We start from the raw sequence: 10576 nt of genomic DNA, 5'->3' as shown, positions 1-10576 counted from the left end.
GTTGGCATAGACGCCTTTATTAATCTGTAGATCGACAGGAAACATGGGAGAGAGAGGGGGGTGACATGCAGCAAAGGACCTCCGATCGGGATTCGAACCGGGGTCGGCTGCGTAAATGACATGCGCTCTAACCACTCGACCACCTGCGCGCCCTTTCTTTATCTTTTTAATCAAATAATTCAGCAAAGTCAAGTGTCATTCATATTTAATGTTACGTTTTACTACATATTTGTAGTTTTTTGATGAATGCTGTAACTGAGTGTATTGTTGCTGTTATTAATACTCCTGATATCCACATCCTGTCTCACCTTTTTCCAATTTAACACAGGTTGTCAGATATAATTTATGTTAAATAAAGCTGATTTATTGTCAAGTTCTCTCTGGATGTTCAATCTCAGCTCTTGGTGTAAACATCGTGTTATTACAGTAAGTGCCTTAATGAGTCTGCTGTCTTTCAGGTTTTTTTTATTATGTTGTATTATTTCAGAAAGGATTATAGCCCCTGAACATGTTTCTGTTCATATCGACTGTCAGTATTTCAACCAGTATTATTGTTTTATCCTTGCATATGTTGTTTCTGTACTACTACTACTACTACTAGTAGTAGTTAGTGCTAATAATATAATACTTAACAGACTGCTCTGTGACAGCTGTGGTGCTTTCAGGTGTCGCAACTTCTGAGCTTTGACTCTCAGCTGAAGAACAACAGCTTTTTTATTGAATTAATGATTTAGTCATGATTTAATGTTACTCTGAAGGCATAGACATTGAAATATATGATATGTAGACACTTTTTATTATTTATTATTATTATTATTATTTATTTATTTATTTATTTTACAGCTCTGTTTCACATGAAAGACATCACTGATTTGAAAGATAATTATGCTCCCAGGAACAACATTTGCCAAAACATGCTTTTAGGGGAGAGATGAACATATCTTTTACATAGATTCAGCGAGCTCCTTTCATACATCCATGGCTCCATCTTTAGTCCATATTTGTTAAATGTTGACAAAACGACATCATTAAACGTATTTTGTATTGCAGTCATAGCTCGACATCACATCGCTGGATAAATAGGTGAAGAAATCCTAAAGCCGAAATCGTCTTTTTTTATATTTATAAGCAGATTCACAATGCACACAACATATGATGATATATGTAAAGGGTGTAAGTCACATTAAATCATAAAATGTGTGTATCAGGTCTGTGTTGAGTGTATCAGTAATTGTTTGGTGGGCTAGGGTAATGTGGGACACTTTTTGCAATTCTGACTTGTTTGCCATATTAAAAAATGAATCCAATATATTATATCAACCTAATATCATAATGAAATCCCTGAAATGTTTCCTTGTTAAATCATAAGACAGTTTTTAGATATTGTACTGAAAAGGAAAATGGTAGGCCTACTTATATTAATGTTCCTTGATTTTTAAGCTTAGAAATACTTTCATATTTTCAAAGTAGTCTTGTCTGCCAAAATGTTGTTGTTGTTTTTTTTTTGCTTTTTCATCAGAAAGGTTAAAAAACTAGTAACCTGTACGTTCTTATGTGTAATGTTAAACAATATAACTTACACAGTTTGCATAATACTGGTTAGCTTTAAAATAACTGAATAACTGAAAAAGAGATAAATGCACTGGAGTCTAGTTGTCCCACATTAGTCAGTGTCCCACATTATCCTAAACCACGCTATATCATTTCCAAATCTTACTATTAAAGTTTATAGGTCTATTCAACAACAAGCGCTCTCAAACTACGTTTCCCGGCAGCACTTGCGGCGGCGGAGCGGAAGAGGCGGAGTCTGAGCCAACATGAGGGAAAATAAGAACATGTCCGAGTCCCCCTCTCAAGCGGGAAAAGAAATACCGGCGAAAAAACAAAAACTAAGCAGTGACGAGAACAGTAACCCCGATTTATCAGGAGACGAGAATGTAAGCGGTTCATTCGTAATATTTATTCCACGACAAAAGTCCCAAAATTAGCTCCTTTAGCGGGTTAGCTTCGTGCCGGGCTAAAGCGGTTAGCTATAGCAGCTTTGTCCACCTGCAAACAGCTGGTCAGCTACAGCTCAGATGCAAACTTGTTTACTAATATACACATAAAAGAGGCACACTCACTGACTGTATATGTTATGTATACTCTAGTGGCGTTTTTAATGTGCTTATACTGCTATCATTCACGTGTAAACTACCGGTAGCGTTAGCTGTAGCTGCTAATATAAGTTAAAACAAGTCAAAAATATTAATTTAAATGTGTTTTACAGCAGATTTAATTGTTGTTAGGTGTTTAATTAATGACGTGTTAACTTAAGTGTTGCACAAATGTGTTTGTTACTGTTACGAACGACATGAAACGCAAGTAATAGCAGACAGTTTGGTTTGGTATTAGCAAATAATAAACAATAAAGTGCGTATTTAGTTAAACGTTTTCTACAAGAATAAAGTGCTTAAAGGTTGGTTATTGATGTGCATGCTGCATTGCAACCTGTATGCTAAAACTGTTGCAGCTAATATATTAACTAATCATCTATCCTACAGTATGACTGTGAAAGAAATGGATGGCAGATTATTTTGCTTTTACTTATTAATTTACCACTGTGCTACAATTATAAAAAGCAGGTAATTACTACAAGGCTGCAACTATTTATCTATCTATTAATTATTTTCCAGGAAGTGTTGATTGACATAGCTCAAGTATGGGTATCAAAGAAAGCATTGAGTCTCTGTGAAGGAAGCTGGTTGTACTTTTCCAGTTGAGAGAACGTAACTTGTAGCTGAGAGTAATTCCTGTAAGATAAACCTTAACGACACATCACCTCTATCTCTTTCTATTTGTAGGACGATGCCGTCAGCGTCGAGAGTGGGACAAACGCAGAGCGCCCAGACACGCCCACCAACACTGCCAATGCCCCGGGCAGGAAAAGCTGGGGCAAGGGCAAGTGGAAGTCCAAGAAGTGCAGATACTCTTTCAAATGTGTCAACAGCCTGAGGGTGAGTAAACACACCACCCTGAACAGTCTGGTTACCCCCCAAATGACCACCACTCATCAGGTGACTTCATTTCACCCTCTTGAGATTTTTTAAATAATTACGTAATGATTTGTGCAGGAGGACCACGGCCAGCCGCTGTTTGGAGTCCAGTTTAACTGGCACAGCAAGGAGGGAGACCCGCTGGTGTTCGCCACAGTCGGGAGTAACAGGGTAAGGCACACAGGTTACACATTTAACCTTTTCTTTGTGTAAATAACCTGTTTTGTTTGTCATTTGTTGATCTGCATCTAAACTCACGCTGTCTTTTCTTCCCCAGGTAACTCTTTATGAATGTCACTCTCAGGGAGAAATAAGACTCTTGCAGTCTTATGTCGATGCAGATGTATCCTTTCACCCAACTGACGACTTCCTTGTCAAGACACAATTTCAAGTTCACATTTCAAGTCCAGTTGCTCTTGTTTTAAATCGCTATCATATGGCCTGAATCACAGAAAACCAAGGTAGACGTATTTAATTACTTGGCAGCTTAGAATATCTGTGGTCTGTGCACAGAAATATGAGTTGTGTCTTCTGGAAATTGTCCAAAGAAAACAAAAACTATGCATTGTGCTCTGGTGCCAGGTGAGGACAATAATATCATTTGTCTCAGTACAAGAAGATAGAACGAATAAACCTCCCTCTTGATAAAGGTTTAGAAAAAGATCTCCAGGAAACCTTGAGTGTGGTTTTCTTTGACTCAACTTGTGCAAAGGCAGACGAGAACTTCTACACGTGCGCCTGGACCTACGACACCAACACCAGTCACCCGCTGCTGGCTGTAGCCGGGTCCCGAGGCATCATTAGAGTGATCAATCACATCACAATGCAGTGCATCAAGGTACATTTGATCTTCTTTCAGCTGAGAATGAAACAGGAGCAGAGTCAGAGTCACCATCAGTTTGAAGGGACCTTGCGTTCCTGGTTAAATTCACCAATATTCAGCCAGACTTTTCTTACCAGCTCACACTTCCTGAACACACCATATAAATATATCTGATTTAAACAAGTTATTAATGTAAAACTGATTCTACTGCTCATAAAATGATCGGATATTCCTTTATTAGTCCCACAGTGGGGAAATTTCCAGTATTACAGCAGCAAGTGGAAAGAACAAATAGAAAGAGCAACAATAAATAATTAAGTACACAGCAATAAAAACAATAGTAGTAAAAAATATACTCAATAAATAGTAATATTATGTACAAGAGTAATATTGGTGTTGCCAGAATGATAAAATACCTATATTAATATATATATATATATTAAAGTGAAAATGTATTGCACAGTTGAGCTGAAAGAAATATGATGCTCGAAATACTGATATTGCACAGTAGTGTAACAAATGAATGTCATGTTTAGTAATAAAAGTTTTGTTGTTTTTTAAATCCAGCATTACGTGGGTCATGGAAACGCCATCAACGAGTTGAAGTTTCACCCGAGGGATCCAAATCTGCTCCTCTCTGTCAGCAAAGGTAAACAAACAAACCCTCAGTAATAATGAAAAATATTTATGCAGCTCTTTTCTAATTATGATGTGGGAATTAAAGCTTGGATCACTATTTCTATAAATGGCAACATCAGCTAATGAAGTACTGATACAGCATTTGTATGGAGTCAGAACAGAAGTGATCTTACTGCTTTCATTATTGTTATATTATATCAAAACAGAGTCTACAGCTCTATTTTTAGGCATTGTGGCAGATTGAGACACTGCTCTGATACAAGTGTGACGTAAGCGCCAAAAGTCATGTGACCATCAAAAACGAGGGTCATATGACTTTTGGCGCTATGAAACGAGGCTGCAAGTCGAGTAGTCTTCTTCGAGCGTAATGTCAAAGCTGTTTAATCACATTCTAAAATACTTTACATTTAAATTAGACAGTGACCCAGAAAAGCAGATAAAGAGGGAAGATAGACTAAATGTTCCTTTTATAAGGTAAATACATACAATAGCAAGAAACAGGTCTTATTCTTATCTAATAACTTAGACTTTGTTCTGATGGCTTTATTGAACTCATCTTGACAATAAAAAATCTCTTATCTGGTTTTCTGCTTCCCTCTTTGTCTATTACATAACATACAAAATACAGAAGAAGTAGCGTACAGTGTCTTTATTTCAATTTAGAGGCACCATCTAGACAGTAAACATGATGTCAGAGATTGCTAAAGGACACCAAGGATGTTTTTTTTTAAAACAGCGTGATTGTCAGGTGGCTCCTTCATCTGATTTGTCATCCAGGTGAAAGCAGACGGTGTGATTTGCTGGATAAGAGTCATGTGAACAGCAGCAAAGTTTAATCTTTAATTTAATTAGGTGAAAATGTTAACCAGGCACTAATCTTATGTTCTGCATCCACACTGACATATTTCTTTTACATTTGAAAGCTGTAAAAACACCATATACACATTTCTGTTAGCTGGACTTTTCTCTAATGTGACCTACAGTTTACAAAAGTGGGAATAAAATGCATCTTTTTTTGTGTGTGCAGCTGATAAACATTTTTATATATTCAAATCTACAAGTTTGTCCTGTGTTCTCAGCCTGTGAAACTCAGCATTCACTGTCTGCACCAGGGATATTATAGTTAACGAAAACAAAAACTAAAACTAAAACTAGCAATGAAAAAATAATTTAGTTTACTGAAATTAAAATAAATACTACAAAAAAAAAAAAAAAACTACAATGAACAATGTAAAACTAACTAAAACTAAACTGAATTGCAGATAAATGAAATTTATGAAAAAAAGGACTTGATAAACCATATTTGGTGTCACACACTCTTTCATCCTTTTCAGCTTCTACAAGTCGAGGCTTTCTCTTAATACCTGAAAAACTAAAACTAAATAAAAACAAAACTGAAACTAGTCAATTCTTCAAAATAAAAACTAAACTAAAAGTACTAAATCACTTGTTGAAGTAACTAAAACTAAACTGAAATAAAAAAGCAAACTGAAAAACTAAAGAAAATTTCAAAACTATAAAAACCTTGGTCTGCACCAACAGCTGCAAGTCATTTTTGAATTAAGATGTTTTTTTGGTTATTTCTTGATAAGTTTAAGTGAAATTGTGCTGATGAACAAACTCTGTATCTCTGTCGTCTCATTAGCTTCACTGATCTCATCAATAAATAAACCTGTGAACTCTCTGTCAGTGATATTGTCCGACTCTTTCCTCAGATCACGCCCTTCGTCTATGGAATATACAGACAGACACACTAGTGGCGATATTTGGAGGCGTTGAGGGTCATCGAGATGAAGTTCTGAGTGCTGTGAGTGACATCTAATCAAAGCCGTTATCTAAAGAATAATCGGCAGACACAGAAAATAAGTAGATGGCATTTAAGATGTGTGGTGTTTTATTTTTGTTTTTTGACAATGTGTTTAATCCCACTGCAGGATTTTGATCTCTTGGGTGAAAAAATAATGTCATGTGGGATGGATCACTCCCTCAAACTTTGGCGGATTAATTCAGAGAGGATGCAGAAAGCCATTCGCGGATCTTACGAGTACAACCCCTCCAAGACCAACAGGTAGGAACATCACAGACAGAAGAGATGGATTTTAATAACACGTGAAACTTTTTGATTTCATTTTGTTTTCTTGTATTTTTTTTTAAGGCCTTTCGTCTCACAGAAAATTCACTTCCCTGACTTCTCCACACGAGACATCCATAGAAACTATGTGGACTGTGTGCGGTGGCTCGGAGATCTTATTCTCTCTAAGGCAAGTTAGTAGTGAGTTTAAAAAGATGATAAAAAAAAAAGGGAAACAACCATCATATATCTGTGTGAGGTCGTTCAATAAGCTCCCCTGCCTGTCTCCTTTTAGTCCTGTGAAAATGCCATCGTATGCTGGAAACCGGGAAAGATGGAGGACGACATCGATCACATTAAGCCGAACGAGTCGAACGTGACGATTCTCGGACGCTTTGATTACAGCCAGTGTGACATTTGGTACATGCGCTTCTCCATGGACTTCTGGCAGAAGGTGAAAGAGCTTATTTATTTTTTACACTTGTCGCTGTTAAAAGATCATTTTCAAGATCAACTATAGTCATAATAAAATCATTGCATTTGTAGTGACAACAGAAAATCACTCAGGCAGTTTCTAATAAATATTGAATAATTAACTGAAGGACAGGGTTAGAAATAATACATTCTCAATCTTAGGGCTGGGTATCGTTATAAAAAAAGACAATACCAGTACCAATCCTAGTGCCTTTTATAAAGTGATACTGATATCAATTGAGCATTTTCTTTCAAGTGGGTCAATCACATGTTGCATTAAATCAAAGTCCGTACAAATAGTCATATTTTCTAGCTCTGGATGCAAAAAGGATCGATTGAGGGGAGACGTTTCAATACTAATACCGATACCCAGCTTGATTCGATCCTAATGTTGAATCTATGTTTAAAGCTTTTGTCACTCATGAAGTCTGTAGAATCAGAGCTTCCCTTTCATACATGCGGGAGATACTAGGGCCCTATGATTTCCACCATCACGGAATCGATTATAACGGAATTTATTTTTATTGCGGAATTTGACATAATTTGACTGAAATGCTGTTTTCGTGTGGAAGAGGAACGTATGTCTGGGGAAAACTGCACGGAGGGAAGCAAATCTGGGTGGCACAACAAGCCCCCCCCTCCCACGAGTCCATCCCGCTTCAAAACAATGTAAGCATGGCGAAGCAGCTGGCCACGGCTCTGTCTTCGTCAGCAAAAAAACTTCGAAACTCGACACTATTACTGTACAGTACGATATTGAGCAAAAGGTAAAAAAACAGGATTCCTAAAAATGAATTTGGGAAAAAATTAAACAGATTTTATAGGGCCCTAAGATACTGCATTTAGACAGATTTTATTGTACGAGAAATCACAGGAAGTCCTTTACTCCTCCCATTTAAGCTCAGTCCAAACCGTGTAGCTAAACTGGCCTGCTGCATTTATCCATCACCGGTCACATGTGGATGAGAGCGGAGTTGTCTTCAAGTTTATATCCTGCTTCTTCAACAGTTGTTTGATAAATAGCTCGTTCTGAATGTTGTTGCACTGACAGCAGCTCATATTCACACATTGGCTTCTTAGAGACTTTAAACTTAAGAGCTGGCCGGTTGAAGTCCGTTAAATATCCAGTTTGACTGATTTCATGATGTATTGTCCTCGTGTGATGCTTGGTTCTCAGATGCTGGCTCTGGGAAACCAGGTGGGGAAGCTTTACGTTTGGGACCTTGAAGTGGAAGACCCACACAAAGCAAAGTAAGTAAACACAACCGGAGGAAACGGAGAAGCCTCGGTTTTAAATATGAGTGACATGTTTCATACCAGACTGGCTTGTTGTGAAACTGGTTACTTTACGAAACACATCAGTGACCCGGGAAGCAGTGTTGTTAAAGTAAATGCAGTTTACTTTGGCAGACTTCCTGAGTCACATCCAGAATCACTGGTGAGAATAAAAGTCTGGAGTTTCACTTTGGTGATAGTGTTTGTTTTTTCAGTGAGAAGAGTAGGGACAAAATAATAGAAACACTGGTTTTGTGACGTAAATATCCCACTAACAGCGTTAGTGAGGCTCCACTTGAATCCAGTTTTCTTTGGTTTAACTTGTTTGTCTTCATGATTGGTGAGATTTTTATTTTATTTATCATCACAGTGTTTGACTTTTAAATGTTAGTGATTGATGAAAGAAATCTCCCACTTCTTCCTTTTTATTTTCATTAACAATGTTTTTATCACGCTCATATTAAAACTTCCTTATTCATGGTTAACATTACATTTTTTTAAAAAGCAGTAATTGAGAATCGAGGCCAAATTGATCTTAAAATTCAGCAAATCAATCATTCTTCAACCTTTTTGTTTTAATGAGCAAATGAAAAAGCTTCTAACATCTAAAATTTGAGGTTGAATAATTGTGTTTTGGCCTGTTGAACATAGGAAAGAAACAATTTAAAGATGCTTTACCCTAAAAATTAAATACACCGAGTGCTTCACATAAAAGGAGCATAGAGCATGAATGGAATATAAGAATACAAATAGTATGTAGTGAAATACAACTATTAATAGAAGTGCAGCAGTGACTGACTAAATGGGAGTTTTTAGCTTTCTCTTAAACATACTACATAACTTTTGGGTGTAATTAAGAAAGAAATAAGGGGATGCAGCCTTTGTTAGGTTTTTATAATCTAATCTAACAAAAGCTGCATCACTTTATTTCTTTCTGCTGTTGCTGTGAAACCTCCAATAAACCAGCAGCAGATGATCACAGTGTTCTTCTATTAAAATAATAATCAATGAAAGTGTGGGTGGTTTTTGCCATTTTTCTGAATATAGAGTGAAAAACACAAATATTTGATGCATGATGATAATGTGTCAGACTTTCCTGCTGTGTGTGATTAATTGCAGCCAGCATGTGCTTTCTCCTCGTTGCTCCTCAGGTGCACCACACTGACCCTCCCCAAATGCACGTCGGCCATCCGGCAAACCAGCTTCAGCCGCGACAGCAGCATTTTGATAGCCGTGTGCGACGACGCTTCGATCTGGCGCTGGGATCGACAGCGCTGAACAGTTACTGATGAAGGAATCCGGTCTATTCCTCCCCCATCGCTCACACCCCTCACCCCTCAAACGTGTTACCCCGTCGTACAGATCTACACTGCAAAAAATGTCCGTTTGAACATTTAGTCTCATGTGTGGGTCTTAAAAATACTCCTTTAAAATAAAAAAAAAGTGAGAAATTGTGCCACGGCGAGATGAGATGACTCCATTTGTTTCTCCAGCCGAGGAGATTTTCATTTCCTGTTTGTCTGCCAGCAGGAGTTTTAATAATAATAATAAAAAAGAAGCAGATTTATAAGAAGTTTTTAATCTAATAAAGCATCAATGGTGATGTGGAATTTATGTTTTCAGCCACAGCCATGAAAATAAAGTTATACTTTGTCCTAAATCATAAGTGAATGTTTTAACTGTGATAAATGGGAATAATATCAGTATGTAGGTGAAATGTTGAGCCCTCAGAGTGCCTTGTAGCTTCCTATGCAGTGTCATTATCTGGAAACAATGATAAGATTAATCAATCGCCTGATTTCTCTGACGTCAGGGAAATCATTTCGAGGACGAGTGGAAGCATCGGTCATCTCATCACAACCTGCAGATTTGTTTCACTCCTTTTTAAGAAAAACACAGAAGATAAAATGACCAAAGATGGATATTTTTTTTTGCAGTGTGAAACCTTTTTATATTCTTTTTTTTTTTCTTCTTCCTTCTAATGTTTCCTACATTGCTCTGCATCTTTTTTTTTTGTTTTGTTTTTATAGCCTTCCTGGTTTGTTTTAATGCCTCCTTCCCTTCTTTTCCACACACACACACACACACCTACACACACACACATTGACTGTTGGTGCATCATTCAGTGTGACATTGGAGGCTTTATTGAGTGCAGTCAATAAAATGTTCTTTTTTTGTAAATTGAAACTCTAGAGTCAATTTGTGCAATTCAAACTATTGAAACTTAAATCTTGTGTTATTTACCTGACCAAAAAAAAA

The 10576-nt window shown here is 37.1% G+C and overlaps 1 protein-coding gene across 1 annotated transcript; it reads left to right on the top strand.

The window, feature by feature from the left end:
- The first annotated feature begins 1817 nt into the window (after positions 1-1817).
- Positions 1818-10498, top strand: eed (embryonic ectoderm development). The gene is made up of 12 exons (XM_053314508.1): positions 1818-1937; positions 2844-2996; positions 3114-3206; positions 3313-3378; positions 3748-3873; positions 4426-4507; positions 6213-6304; positions 6432-6565; positions 6653-6758; positions 6864-7022; positions 8220-8293; positions 9469-10498. The coding sequence occupies exons 1-12, from the start codon at positions 1818-1820 to the stop codon at positions 9593-9595; spliced, it is 1332 nt and encodes a 443-aa protein (XP_053170483.1). The 3' UTR covers positions 9596-10498.
- Positions 10499-10576: the final 78 nt, after the last annotated feature.

The sequence above is a fragment of the Scomber japonicus genome, chromosome 24, assembly GCF_027409825.1.
Source record: "Scomber japonicus isolate fScoJap1 chromosome 24, fScoJap1.pri, whole genome shotgun sequence".
Lineage (NCBI taxonomy): Eukaryota > Metazoa > Chordata > Actinopteri > Scombriformes > Scombridae > Scomber > Scomber japonicus.
The sequence above is the reverse complement of the archived record's forward strand: the minus strand, read 5'-3'. Positions and strand labels throughout refer to the sequence as shown.

Excerpts from the sequence above, each read along its gene's own strand:
- eed (XM_053314508.1), top strand. The coding sequence starts at position 1,818 with ATGAGGGAAAATAAGAACATGTCCGAGTCCCCCTCTCAAGCGGGAAAA. Across the intron at positions 1,938-2,843 it reads ATTTATCAGGAGACGAGAAT|GACGATGCCGTCAGCGTCGA; the intron begins GTAAGCGGTTCA and ends TTCTATTTGTAG. Across the intron at positions 3,874-4,425 it reads TCACAATGCAGTGCATCAAG|CATTACGTGGGTCATGGAAA; the intron begins GTACATTTGATC and ends TTTTAAATCCAG.